The sequence below is a fragment of the Crocodylus porosus genome, unplaced genomic scaffold, assembly GCF_001723895.1.
Source record: "Crocodylus porosus isolate Cpor-Errol unplaced genomic scaffold, CroPor_comp1, whole genome shotgun sequence".
In the NCBI taxonomy this organism is placed as follows: domain Eukaryota; kingdom Metazoa; phylum Chordata; order Crocodylia; family Crocodylidae; genus Crocodylus; species Crocodylus porosus.
Genome location: NW_017728886.1, coordinates 91254499 through 91269785, shown reverse-complemented (window position 1 = coordinate 91269785; position 15287 = coordinate 91254499). Strand labels below are relative to the sequence as shown.

Here is a 15287-nt window from a genome sequence, read left to right as displayed (position 1 = left end):
TCCTGTAGTCACTTTCCTGGAAAGCATATTTGATAATTTTGGCCTTTAAAAAGTTTAAATACTGGGAGAGAGCATAAGCCTGGACATTACTTTAACCTGCCAAGTTTTTGATCCTAGCTCTGTTTAACAAACTCACAGCAAACATTTAGTTTATTGAGACTTTCTGCGCAGTAACTCATCTATTTTTGTAGAATTAGGCAGAGAAGGAATCGTTTTTATGAGTGACAGCTAACAAGCAAGAGTTTTAAAAAAGATAATCGCTTTGTTTCAGGAAATACTATAATGCTTCTCCATTGTCAAGTCAGAATGTTTAAAATTTAAATGATGAATGTCTTTAAAATATCCTGCAACACATTTAATGAGAGAAATCATATGGCTCAGAATCAGCAAATTTAGCAATTAACTCTGACTTTAGATGTCTACAGTCACAGACCAATGAAACAATTACTGTAATTACAAAGGGAGGTGGGGGTTACTATGCATCAAGCTTATCTGTTGTAACTGGTTTGTATATCTGAGCTATCCTACAGTACTGCAGAATAATTTAGCAGCTGTTTTATTCACGAGTTAACTACCCCATTTTAGCTTTCACTTGCTGTGGGATAGTGCAGATGCAGAAAAAGTTGCAGCACATACACTGATGACTGGTAAATGCCTCTCTTCTCTCCCTGGTCTTTTATTTGCTATAATTGTTTGTCCATGCCATATCTTTGCTGCCTTTTAAGTGTTCCTTTCCCCTCCACATCCCACAGGATAAATAGGATTCTGTAACTGCTATGACATTGTCACTCTTTCTCACTGTGTAAAGCAGTCAACATGACTTTTCCACGTCAACAAGCATCTCAGATGCATTTTGCGTTCTGTGCGCCATTCATACCTAGCAACCTGAGCATTTCTGATGCTCGTTGCATGGCTAAATGCTTATTTCCTTACTTGCTCATGTAGTTCCACTGGGTCCCTGGGATTACTTTTGTGAGTAAAACAAGAAGGATTTGGGCCTTCTAGTATAAGTTGAATTTAAAACATGCTGATACCTGGTGCAGGGTGTAGTATTTCTCTTGCAACAGCTAGTGACATCACTAACACCTAAACTAGAGCATAGGAGCTGAAGTCAGTGAATGGTGTTAAGTGTCCATGCAATAATCGATCCACTGTTTGTCACTGGAGAAACACATAGCCCTGAATTTAGTAAGGGATTTTCAGCTGGTATGAGTAAAATTGTCTTTATTTGCCTATGCAGAAACAGGCTCTGCTATATAACTCTTTCAGTAACAGGCTCCTGCTTCTTTAGAGCCTGATCCTCCAAGGTGCTGAGGATCTTCAACTCTTCTTCATTTCAGTCAGAATTGACAGTGCTCAGCAATTCACAGAATCAGGCTCTTGGTACAGGACTCATCTCGAGTAGTAGCAAACAGCTGGACTAGAAGGATGGTACAGAAATCCTGTTCACTGCAACTAGCTTCAGTGGCTTGTTCCAAAAACCTGCTGAGGTTGGTGGAAAAGGTCCAGGTGAGTAACTTTAGTAATGCTTGGGAGTATGTAGTTTAAAAGTGCCCAGTGAGATGCTTCTCACCTGATTGGGAGGGCTCTGGATCAGGTGTAATGCAGCCGAGCCCAGCATTGTACCCACTCTTCTGTCCTTTCACATGTGAGAATCTTTCACTGAACAGGGAGCTTCTTGTAAAAGCCTCTGTGTGGCTAACTCTTTTCCAGATGTGGGTGGCACTGATGTTGAGCAAACTGGTTATGAATGAGAGCTTAAAAAAAACAGATATTTTTTGATTTCAGCATCATGGTATAGAAACAAAGTTCCAGTTAGTGTGACCTTTGTTGGCCTGTGACCCTTAAACCAGGCCCAACATTTCTTTCTATATTTATATTTTAGTCTTGAGTTATCTTTTGGGGAAGCAGTTAAGATGGTAATCAATGACATATACCATCACTGTACTGAGCCAAAGGACAGCACCACTAAAACAAAATGATACTCTCATCCAACTATCCAGGAGAGTTCACTTTACTTTTTAATCTCCACTTCGTAATCTGGGGACCCTAGGTGGCCATAACACTTCAAGGAGGATGTAAGCCAGTTTCTACCAACTTCGTTGAGTATATGAGCTTGAGATCCTACACCAGTGAACTCAGTTGGAACCCTGTCATTGGAACCCCACTGAGTATGGGTGCAGTTCCTACATTACATAGGTCATAGTAGTCGTATTACTATGAATTATTCTGGCCTTTGTATACATTGGAAACAAAAGGCTGAATACAGATTTGAATGGGGCTGTATTGCACTAATATTAGTATAAATAATTTTTATAAGGCAAAAAGGGGATATGGTATCATTCATATTTTCTATATACCAAAATGGGTCCCATTTCTTCAAATTCTGGCTATCTACCAGTGTGCTTGCAAGATTATTTAGAGTAGTACGTGTTATTGTGTCTGGTAACGTTTACAGGATTGGGTCTACCCACTCACAGTGCCTCTCGCAATTTCGTTGTTTAAATTTTAGGTTTAAGTTAAAAAGAAAAGTAAGAGTCCAACAGGCTGCTCCAACAAATTAGGAAAGGATGGTGTATCTGTATTTCAAAGGTTGCAGAAATAACTGAAAATGCAATATGAACAGGAATATAAATCATAGTTTATATTATTTGTAAAACACAAAATGCTCATACAACCTATCTAAACTATGTTAAAGCATTGCAAAATGCTCATAGTTTTTTAGCTTATGATACAGTATAACTCTGTTTTTACAGTAGATTAAGAATATTGTACTCCATAGCTGCAGCGCTTACTAAAAGTGTTTACTTCATGTGCAATTGTTCCAAGTGCAAAAAAAAAAAAATCCTTGGGTACAAGGTGCCTGATTTAAACTTTCCTCCCTATGGTAAATACATTTTTTGTTCCTGCATATTGTAAAGAGGGACAGGTCTACAGGTGTATTACTCCAACAAAGCATGTGAACTTTTTTGTTTTTTTACTTGCTGTTGGGGTGGTCAAAATGTAGTGATCCATGCATGTATGCAAGAAGCTTCAGACACCCATGTCTTGATGAGCTTGGCAATGACTCTATTACATCGTTCCAAGCAGCAAGATACTTAGGTCTTCAAAAACATGAGGGGGGGATTGCTTCCTTATTAAATATCTATTCTATTAAGAATCTAAGTATTCAATTTTTAAAAAATATTTTTCTTCCTTATTCTGGTTCACAGTAACTCAAAGTGCTACTTTTTCTGGGAAAGACTGATATTCTGACTTCAGTTTTGTAATTTAATGATGGAGAGTTTCCTTAGTAAACCAAATTTAGAGTACTAGAATGCTTATCTTATATCCAGACCTTGAACATAAAAGGCATTTTATACCAGCAATTGTTCATTTAATGAGCAATTGCAGAGTGCAGGACGGTTAAGGGATTGAGCTATATGCACCATTATTGCAAGAAGTATTCCGAAATACCAGAAATAGGACGTAAGCTCTGATCAGGGAGACTGTGAGCACAATTACCTTCTTTTCAAATCCTTCTGTGACACTGCGGGAGGAAAAAGGACTTTGAAACTTGAAAGGAAAGAGCTTGCTTTCAACCTCAAAAGCTAGGAGGAAAGGGCTCTGAAATTTGCTCAGTATTCCCAATTCACCATTAGCCTGTTTCTTCCTTTAGCCTCAAGGCATTCTCCGCTTTTTGAAAAGATGTTAAGAAATTCAGTCACAATAGAGAGCCTAGTTTTGAACATGTTTCACTCGGTCCATTGAGGTCTGGTCTTCAGCCTTTGTGTGGGGTGAATTGAGCTGAGCAGCTAGCTGGTTGGGGAGAGGTGAATGAGCAGTCTCTGTGCAGTCACAAATTCTGGCAAAGAAAAGATTACCCTTTCCTTTATTTTACAATATGCATTCCCGTACAATCCTGCTAGTGGCAATATGCGGAGCAGAGCTTGTGCTTAAGTCAATATGGAGCACTTGGTTTATAGCAACTCTTGTTAAGTTTGTCTTGTAATTGAAGCTGCTGTTGACCTTGCTTGGAGACCATTTGTAAAACCGTTTATTTAGCATAAACTGAAATAATAAACCCTCCTTCTCTTAGGCCGATTGTGATAGGGTGACATTAGTTTGATTTAATGATTAGCCTCCTGACCCCTCAGCTAGAGAGAGCTGCTTGAATAGGGAGAGTTCACTAGGAAGCACACAGGAAGAATACTAATGAGCTTGTTAAATTTAGCATGGCACCAACCACTTTTAATTCCTCTAATGGGAGAAGCACTGCCTCTGAGAGAGAGGGAGGGAGGGAGACTGGGAGAGAGAGGGAGGGATGTCCACATACCGTAGCTAGAGAATTTTTGGTCAGGAGAAGAGCTTGGAGAGAGAGTAAGCCAGGGTCTTTGGACTGAGTTGTAAGTATGTTGCAGTCTGTTCTCTTACCCAGTTAAAGTGTGTCCTTAATTGGTTATGAGACCATAATGCTAGTTGCAAATAGAAATACGGCTAATGCATTGATTTGCCATTTAAATGCAAGTATCTTGGAATTTTGTGGAGGGGGAAGGGGGCTTCAGGGATTATAAGCAATGGTTTTATGCTTATCTCTGACTTTTAAGAGGCTTGAAATAAAAAAAGTGTTCAATTGTGTTTCAGGGTCTGCTGAACAGGAAAAGTTCGTGAGAAACAAAGTTTTGGTGGGTTGACATGCCACTGTACATGTGCTTTTAGCTTCTCAGGTGTTAGATAAACTCATAAAAATACATTGGCATAGGCACATAATTTGATTCTGAGGTTTTTGGAAATATTTGTTAATAAAATGAGGTGTTTCTTGATACTGTATGTTACAGAAATGCTTATAGCTAAACAGGGCAGATCAATATTATGCTTCTCATCAGACAGGGGGATCTTGGATTATTTTGATAGCTCCAGACTGGATACTTTTTCTGTGCGTTTGAAGGTACTAACCCGTTTGCATGCAGTGGTGATATACATGGAGAAAGAAAGGATAGTGCTGAATCACATTTGGGTGTGATTTGCAAGTAGGAGAGAAAAAAAAGTTAGGAGAAACTGTGCTTTAGTAATTGGAGCAGCATTAGTGAAAAACAGGTGTGAGCGAGAGGAAAATTAGGCCTTTTGACACCAAGACATTCATCTTTCTGAAACTTCTTGGTGAATCGGATGTTTCTTTTGACCTTAAAGCAAGCTGCTTTTAAAACCTAAGCAGCACAGTAACAGTTGTCTTATGTTTGGCTGTAAGAAGCCATTGGCAGATGCTGCTGGAGAAGTGGGTTGTTTGCTTACATTTTTGCTATAGACTCCCACTTGTTGCCATGGTGGACAGTATGTTTCTGTCAATAATTTGGCCTGGCGCAGCTTGTCTGCACTTACTCTTAAACTTTATTGAACAATTCAGCTGAAACAGAACAAGATTAGACAGCTTTCGCCTTTTGGCTCGTTGAAGTGGTTTTACTGCAGTTATAAGAGCATGCAGAATTATTACAAGAAAAGTTTCCCTTTCAGTGTATAGAGAGTTCTTTCAAACCACTCGGCTATTTGTATTCTGGAGTGCGTGTACTGTCAAGTTTTTCATCTGCCCTCTATCAAAAGCAGCTCTGTGGTGCAGAGCCTCAAGTAAACTCTTAACAAAATGTTTGCCCATTGGAATGCCTTATTATTGCAAAAATGTTGTGGCCTTCTACTTTTAAAAATCATTTCTGATTGAATTTTTATAAAGAGAGCAATATTCAAAAATGGTTGACTGACTTTTAGCAGTAAGCAGAATTATCTTCCTAGAGAAGGAAGAATAGACTGATAGCAGAAAACAAGACTTTTTACTTTTGTTTTCTCTTTCTTAGCCTTATTTATTTAACTCAAACATATCTTGCTTTTATGTTCAGTTACCCAAAGTAGGCTTTTAAAATTTCATTTACCAATTAAAACTCTCATCTCATGCCATGCCAGTAACTGATGCCTTGATTCACTACACATGTATGTCTTGAGAGGGATAGAGTAAAATCAAAGCACTTGGACTGACAGCAGCTGCTTGTTGTATTCCAGGATGGCAGTTTTAACAAATATTAACTTTATAGGAAGAGTAAAAGAAATTAAATCCCATCTGGTCCTCGCATTCATTATGCAACTACCAAAGTCACCTCAGCTCACTTCTATTCATAAAGTTGTAGCACAGGTTAGCGTTGTTCCAGTTATTAAGGGTATGTCAGTGTTTCAGATAGAGTATAATCCTCTGTTTTCAAGAGCTTGAATCTCAGCTGTAAAAAAGTTCATCCTGGGTAGAAACTTATCATGAAAGGCTCCAGCCAGAGAGAAAATTAGTGGAAAAAAACTTTCAAAATTTATACAAGCAGTTTTATAAAAGCTTAATATACATTTTAGAGCTGTAGACTCCTTTTTTTGCAATTGAAGAAGTAAAAACAGCTTTGGTGTAAAACTATTAAATGTGAAAGGCTGTTAATTCAAAATATGGGCTAATGTATATCAATATTAACAAAAGGGAGAAAAAGGCAAAGATTTATATTTACTACTTCTCCGTGGGCCCAATCCTACAAGCCCTTTGTGAACAAAATTAACTCTTGACTCAAAAGAAACCTGTACATACAGAATCTTGGCCCCAAAATTATCGATGGCTTTTTTTTTGGTAGTTTTGCATACAAATCTAAACTATAGTTGTAGACTAATAAATGTTGGTTTATCCAGGTAATAGCCAAAACCCAACTTGATGTAGTTTGGTATTTCAGTATGATCATAGAGTGGTTCTGATATCACTGGCAAAAATAGGAATCCATTAAAATCAGTGGAGTAGTGTAAAATGTGTAGAATTAGAATAGAATCAGTCCTATGTAGAATTAATTGCTGTTTCTTGTCCCTGTACTGGGCAGTCAAAACAAAGCAGTTTTAGCATTAAACTGGAATAAGCAGGTCTCTGATAGTCTAAACTGGACTCTTATTATTCAGTTATTCTTTTTGTGTGTGAATTGTAGAATAACTTTTGAACATATTTGTTAATGTTTATGCAAGATGTAGTTAATGTGTTCTTGCATAAACAGTGGGCTTCATGGAAACAGGAATGTTGAGATTAAAGTTTCTATCTATATAGGCTGGGGCTTCAGTCAATGATCACATTTTTTTTAGAGGTGCTGTGTTTTATAAAAGAAATAACATTTTCAGGAAGAGAGAGGTAGTTATCTATGTTAGTCTGAAGTCGGTTACACCAGATATATATGTAGCTAATGACACTTTGCTGTCAAATGGCTCATGTAAAATGTATCTGAGGCTGTGCAGCTAATTGCTGAACAACTGGGCCATTAGTCTGAATGTAAATGTGTGTGTATCATACACCTAGAATGAAATTCATGCTGAAATGGAAGGCCATTGAATGCCCCATAGCAGAACTGTGAGAGCCATCAGTGAAGTAGTCATTATGGGTCCTTTATACCCCTTCACACCTGGTTGGCAGAAGAAGATCCTGGTATGAATGATTATAGGTAGAGATTACTGAGAGACTGCAGAGGAGGCTGAAAGAACGATTGCAGATTTTCTCCTGGAGAAGGCACTATGAGGGCTGTGTTGCAGTCATAGGGACTGACACTAGGTTGGGGGTTGGATTTTACCGTTGTAATTTCCCCTTTACACGTGTAACATCCAGTTTTTGCATCTCATTTGAGAGAGCAGATCTCTTATGTAAGTTCTGCTGTGCATGCATGTGCGTTTGTCTGTGTGAAACATGCATGGGCACACATGCCCTCTCTCTTCCCAGTGTTATAAAGTGTTAATCTTGAATAATGTTCACTGCTACAGATGGGTGACACTATTACAGCAGGTGGTCTCACTGCTTTTGCCTTGTGCTGGCTGAGTATCCAAAACAAAATAAACATGTTACTCTATTACCTACCTTAATTTTGATAACTAGGGCCTTTTTTTATTGCTCCAGGCTTTTCTAACAGCACATTGACTTGGGGATGGAGCGGCACACTGGCAAATACAAAGCAGCAGTGGGTGGCTAGACTTGATTTAGTCTCAGCTAGCAGGGTTCATCTTCTGTTTGTGACAAACTTGTTTTTTTTCTCCCAGTCAGGCAGCCAGAACTTCCAGTCTACTTGTCCCAGAGGCAAGAAAACAGCAAGTCTGTGTCCGTTTTTGTACGATTAATAGCCCCGCTGGTAAATGCATCAGTGAATGGGTGATGATGATCTACTGCTCAACTGCCACTTGGTCTGAATGGGCTAGTTTTTTTCAACTGGTATCCCAGAACATCTTTCATAACCACACATGTACTTACTGTCATGAACTTACACTGTGACTTTGAAAGTGGTGAAACGGGAACAAAAAGAACTTTTTTATGTTATTTGCTATAAAAGGTCTAAAAGTCTCTTTTCTCTCTCTCTCTCTCTGCATCCCTCTCTTTATTTTTTTTCCCCAGAGGATGAAAGTCCTGGACAGACCTATCACAGAGAGAGAAGAAACGCAATCACAATGCAGCCACAAGGTGGGCAAGGTCTCAGTAAAATCAGTGAAGAGCCTTCAACATCTAGCGAGGAAAGGGCCTCATTAATAAAGAAGGAGATCCATGGATCTATATCGCACCTTTCTGAACCTTCTGTACCTTATCGTGGGACGGTTTTTGCTATGGACCCCAGGAATGGTTACATGGATCCTCATTATCGTGAGTATTTAATACAAGTTCATTCCAGAAGAGCAAGATTGGAAGATTATTAAATCTGTCACTTTTTTTTGCGTTTTCTATTGGCAGTTTCCATCACACTTAGAATCCATCAATTTACCTAAACAAGGCTGAGTTATTTTAAGAATTCTTATTCTTTTCTTTATGGAGAAGAAAATAGTAACCAGTTCCATTCTGTGTGCAAATTAGCATAGGCCTCTACAAGGCGGCTACCATAGGGTATATCATCTGTTGCTAATTCTCACAGACCATCCAGTGTTATGTTTGCTCTGCCAACTTAGCAGCACATAAGAAAAACCCTAATTTAAAGAAAGAGAGAAAATTAAGCCTCAAAATAGTACTTTGAAAATGATTTTTGACTATAGTTTTAAGAAAAGATGAAACATGCCTTTTGGAGAGAGATGGGGGAGGGGGAGTTGAGGGGTGGAAAGGCAGTCATTGTCTCCCCCAGCTCAAGTCCTGTGGAATTATGGGGTGGGAGGGGGGACAGCTAAGGATTTTAACTTCTGAATTCCTGCTTAGGCTTTAATAAAAAAAGTAAGAAATTAACTAACACTTGAACACAGATGTGGAATGGATTTCTCCACAGGCAAAATATAAAGGAGTTAAGCAATTTTTTTCATCTGCTTCTAGTTAAAAAAAAATCATTTAATTGTGTAGTAATGAAGTACATCTTGAGGTGTCAAGGCTTGTGCCTTTTGATTATAGATTTATCACCCAGTCAGGATACAGATTTGCCATTTAACCTCCTAGTCTCCAGTTCCAGATGATGGGCTAAAACTCACAAAGTGAGGCCAGTTTGTGTTTTGGTTTTCTTTTTTTTCCACATCATTCAGAAATGTTAGTGTTTTAAGGCGAAAGGTCATTAGCCAGATGACTGATTAGTGAGGACAGCTGATTAGTGCACGTATTTTTGCTAAAGAAAGTACCAGGGATAAAAGCTAATTTTATCCCTTCATTAGTTGGGCTAGCAGTAAAGGGGAATGTTCACTCATCAGGGTGCAGATCAAAGTGTCTCTCACAGAACCGTAAGTCTCACCAACTGCCTTTATTATAACAGTCTGATTGTTAATAAAGATAGAGGCTAGATAAGAAAATGAAACTCTTGTTGTCTTTAGAGTCCAGATCAGCTCTACGTGAAAAGTTTATGATGTTTTTTCAGCTTTAATGTATGACATCAGCTTCTACCTGTACTCTCTCAAGCACAACCTAGTTCCAATGCTCTAAGCCAGTTATTCACTTATCATGTATCTGAGAAAGGTGTGCAGGGTACTGCTGTCAGACTTGTTCGCAGGAGGAGAATACTACAGGCAAGAGAAACGCTAGCTTTAAGATCTTTGCTATCACTCACAGCTCTTCGCATTCAATATTTGTAAATGCAAAACGGGGTCTGATGGATTCTGTTGGGGGCAGATGGCAACTGTGTGGGTGGAGTGTGTTGTAGCAGAGCTGAGTTGCAGAGAACTTTGCGATGACTTGGCAAATGTTATTTTGACCCCCTGATTCAGCTGCCATGTCCCTTCCTAAATACATCTCGGATATCTAGTGATATCATTTGATATATATTGCAGAACTGGGTTTGAGTTCTCTGACTGAACTTAAGTGGTGGGGTTTTATATTTCTCAGTAACATTTCCATTTCAGTCATCATTGTTTAATGTATCTAAAATGACCATTAGCAGTTGGTTGTGAAATAGCCTACCCAAAAGTCATATTTTGGGGAATTAAGTCATTTTTAATTTAAGAAGAAAACAAATGATAGCATATATCTACCATATACAAAGGTAATCTCAAAGTCTCTGTATGAAAACATCAAATGGCAGATGTACTTTGCATTTGGTAGGGGGAACTATAGTTTTTTTTGCTGGCCTGTAAAATCCCTGAAGTTACTAATACCGTATGAAAGCCCATCACATTTCTATTTACCTGTAATAGATTTGATACAGAAGGACAACAAAATTAATGTCTGGCCAAATTTATAGAGAAGACGATAGGCAGACTTAAATTTTCATAATAGTTGCATCATTTATATATGTAAGATGTGCTTTTATTAAACTCATGATTGCATTCAGCTTGACACTTATAGTAAGCCATATGAAGGACACTAAATGTAATCACATCCCAGTTCCTCTATAGCAACAGGCCATCATTCTCTTCCTTAGTTTCTTGCCAGCTTTGCTGAACAGATGGAGAGAAAATACTGCTTTAATCCAGTGTAGCCGGGTATGTAAACACTCATGGTAATTCCTTAGTTTCCCTGTGGTTGGAAAATACAGACTTTTCAAGATGCCTAATTTGTGCTTCTATATATACCCACTTTGTATTTAAAAGTGTGGGCAGGCTTCCTGTAACACAGGAAAAGGGAAGATAATTTTTTTTGAAGGACGACATCTGTGTATTTTTATTGTAGGAAAAAAAGTTTTTAAGTCGGTTGTGTGTGGAATGCATGTCTAAAGGAGCTGCCGTTTATTAGAAAAGGCTCATACACTTTGCATTTCTACATATAAATGTATGTGTCTGTATGTGGGTTTGGGTTTTTTTGTTGTTTAATTCCTTTTTCTTAATTGAAAATACTGATGGTAGCTATCACTTGCGACATTTACAGCATATGTGTGGAATAAGTGCATCACTGAGGGGAGTTTGCTGTCCTGCAGAGACAGGGTTGGGGAGGTGTTTGCGTTTCAAGTGGACAAGATTTTCCAACAGCCATGATCAAACACATTATGGGTCTGACAGTCCTACTTATACAGCTCTAGAGATCCTGAGCCATTTAACATTTGAGGATGAGGGAGTGACCTGATGTTCAGGCTCACGCCATCCGGCCTGCATGAAACAAGAAAGGGTATAGACATCCAAAGCAGCACTCAGCAATATTTTTTCATTATCATCTTCATCACAGATTTCTTGAAACCACAGTTCTTCTGTCTACTTAAGCTACTGAATAAAACCATTCTTTTTTGAAGAAGAAGCTTTAAGAGCAGATGACAAAACAGTAATGGTCTCCTTTCATGTTTCACATTTTTTTTTTCCACACTGAAGAAACTTGTTTTTGGCATACTTACAGATTTTGTTGCATTTCTGAAGTTTCATTCCATCTCAGTGGCCGTGTCACTTTGAGCCTTTTGTTAATGCAAATACTGTCTCTAGAAGTTTGAGATGGGTACTTTTGCTGTTCTTTCCTCAGTTTTAATTCTCTCACAGATTTATAACTGTGCTAAGACTGCCTATCTCCCAAGTCATTCCTCATGGAAAAAATTAATCATTCCTGATGTAAATACTTGGATTTCAAACATACTTTTTGTATTCTTCCTTGAGTTTCTTACCTCTCAAGTGAAAGAACTATTTTTTCCTAATTAATAAAGCCTGAAGATTTAACTTATGTAAAAGGAAAAAGGCAATGCCAGTTTAATAGGCTTAGATATAAACGGTTCTGTGGAAGGTGACACTTCACAAACGGCAGAGGCAGAAGCAGCACCAGCAGCTGCCCCAGTGAAGTTTCATGAATGTAGTGGAGAAGTATGTGCCCTATGTTTTTACAAGGATTTTTTTCTGCTAGAGTTTGAATCTTATGTGCCTATCTTGGGTAAGGGGGAATGCTTACCTTAAATTTTAATGGCACTGTAGCATTGTGGAATTGTAGTGTTGGGGCTTGTGTACCTTACTGCGATCAGGCCCTTAATAACCGTACTAATTATATTTCAGAGTATTAGCGTTGCCTCAGAATCAGTTTGGAAAAGGATCAAGAGGCCCAGGAGGCAAAGAAAACACCATGACAGCTCATTGCACACACTTGTTTATATGCTGAAAATATATTTTTTTTCAGCAAGTACTTGGCATGAAAATTAAGTTAATGCAGAAAAAAGTTAATTAAAAGTCTTTCTGCAAATGCAGACTATTAACTGTAAACTCCTCTTTGGGGGCATTAAAATAATATGTTACTTGTTCAGTGACAATCAGCTTTAAGCTTCTTTTGAGATGATGATAGTACCTTAGGTCATTGCCAGCATTATTAGATCTTCCTTTCTCTTGGAATAAAGGCTTTTGCATTGTCCCTGTAAAGTGCATTATGTTGCTCTCCAGTTCAAGGGTCCTTGTAGAGGGGTGTGGTAGAAGCTGAGTAGAACCAGTGAAGACCCCCAAATATTACTATAGATGTCCTACAGTGGGGCTTTGGGTCTAACCATCACCTCCATTATCAGGCAGTTGTCAGAATATACCCATGACAATTGTAAAGATTAAAGGACATATTAAAGATACTTATGGGCCTAACTCCTATTGAGTTCAGTGGGAGTTAGGCCCATAAAGGTGTTCCAACATCAGGGGCTTATTTCTGGAAGCCCCCCCTGCAGCATTTTTTCTGGGTGCCGGTATTAAAAGTATGTACTTAGTGATTTATGGAGTGGTTTCCAACTGACATCATGGAGGGGTAAGTTAAGAATGGGAAATAAATACATAAACAGAGTGAAAACTTAGATTTGTTTATTTGTAAGTCTCAGTAAAGAAAGTATCTGATGCAGAGTGGAACATCAGACTATCAATGCCCACTAGAATTGATGGAAAAATGGTAAACAATATTTGCAAAAAAGCATTTTGGCACTGTTTTGCAGTTTTGAAGATTTTTCACCCAGCACCAGTGCATTGCTATCATGGTGATAGCTCACAAAAGCCACATAGAGAGAAATTCAAGTGTTCTCAAAAGCTAACCTAAGATCTGTGGCAGCTTTTGTTCACAATTTTAGATGGGGTATCGTAATCCTCTTTAGTTGCACAATTGCTTAGAACATGAAGGGCACTTTCAAAAGTGCTTCTCAGCTCTCTGCTGTGGTGTTGGCCTGCTCATTGCACTGTGGACACTTTGCTTTGAAGTCCTGCTGCTGTGTTGAAGCTCTCCCCTGGAATGTGCAGTATACTGTCTGGGGCACTGGGGCAGCTGCTTCTGCCTGGATTCCTTATCAGAAGTAAAAAGAGAGTTGCACTGGTCAATTCACAGCTAGAAATGGCACATAAAATCAAAATAAAATAAACTAATCTTACATTCTCTTTTATTCCCTTACTTTTCTGAACGATGCAATGCCTTAGTGGTAGAATGAGCAGGGCTCAGGAGATATCTGTTGAGGTAATACATTTAATTTTTGACTCTGACATATACATTTATTATGGGTAAGTTTTGCCCATAGATTTTTTGTAGGGCTTTTACCAATAGTGCTGTTTTTAACTGGAAGACATAATCCTAATGAAGTCAATGGGACTACATTTTCAAAAGTGCTCAGTTTTACTTTGGGTCAGTTTTTTAAAAAAAAGCTCCATTTAGGTATCTACATGAATTTGTCTAATGGGAGCTACTGGCTATTGATCTCTTTTGAAAACCAGGCCCTTTGAAGACCTCTTTCTGGATTTTTTTTAAAGAGTCCTTTAAAAATAACGATTTTTAAGGAGGAAGAAAAGCCTTTCCCCTTCCATGGGCCCCTCTTTTTGACAAAATGAATGGAGTATCTTGTTGCTGTTCTGTTGTATGAGGCACAGCTGACATAGGAAAATATTTATCTCTTCAAAGACTTGAGTTGACAGGTATGTTCTAGGTGCTTTACAAACAATGTCTGTTTGTTATACATGATGTGGCTTGAGCCAGCGCACACAATTCAGAGTGTAAGATCTCTTAAAAGGTCTCAAGTCTCTCTGCATGTGGAGCTTGTTATTTCTGTTGGGGACTTATTGTTGTGCCCATACTTATTTTGGACAAACCCTGGTGGCCCTATGTTTATAACCACCGTGTTACTGTATTTCCAGCAGCAGAACAATGGATGGGACATCTTTCAGATTTTAACTTGTGTTTTTATACAGTACCTAGCAAGTTGGGGTCCTGGCCCATGACTAGGGCTCCTAGGACCTATAATAATAATGAGCTGCAAAAGACTTTTGCATAGTCTTGATTAAAAGCCTGAGGTCTGTGGCACATATTACAGTTAAGACACAATTAGCCTTTTAACCTGGTGACATGTTCAAGTCAATTTATGGCATAATACAGTAAATGAGCCAGAAAGTTATTCCACGTACAATAAATAACATCTTTATGGCTTGTTTCTGTTATCCCTTGAATTGAACATGTGGCAGTTTGGGGCTAGCCCAGGACAGATTTTGTGCTCAGTTGGTGTCCCCTTACCATCTTGGGCTGGGCACAGAACTGATTCCTGGACCCTGTGCCCCTGCCTGATGCACAGAGGGAGACAAGGGGTGCTGTGCACCCTCAGTTGGGGAGTATCTCCCCTAGACCTTTAAAATCAGCCTATGCAGTAGGACAGCAGACAGTTTTCTTATAGCTCCAGTGCATGGGATCTCTGGAATCGGGGAGAGGTTACCTGATCCTGTGTACTGGCATGGAAGGACCCTTACAACTGGCTGGGCTTCACAGCAGTTTTTGCAGGTCCCAGCACACTGGGACTCAAGGATCATGGAGCTTTTTCTGATTCTGAGGTTCCCTTGCACTGGGGATGTCAGAAAACTGTGTGCGCCACACAGTTGCACGTGTTGATTTTAAAGGTCCTAGTGGAATGAGACCTCAGAATTGGGGAGAGGTTACCTAGTCCATGTACTGCGACCTGGAAAAGCCATATGTGCAGCCC

At 38.9% G+C, this 15287-nt stretch overlaps 1 protein-coding gene across 7 annotated transcripts in view; it reads left to right on the top strand.

Annotated features, from left to right (window-relative positions):
• Window positions 1-15287, top strand: part of GLI3 (GLI family zinc finger 3) — a 255063-nt gene that overhangs the window by 74563 nt on the left and 165213 nt on the right. For 5 of the 7 annotated variants that reach the window (XM_019539113.1, XM_019539080.1, XM_019539103.1 and 2 more), the window contains one exon: window positions 8408-8650. In XM_019539113.1, the coding sequence (XP_019394658.1) occupies window positions 8408-8650 (243 nt within the window). Of the gene's footprint in view, window positions 1-4273; window positions 4386-4637; window positions 4665-8407; window positions 8651-15287 lie in introns of those variants that run through there. The other 2 variants (XM_019539120.1, XM_019539130.1) reach the window with 2 other exon arrangements.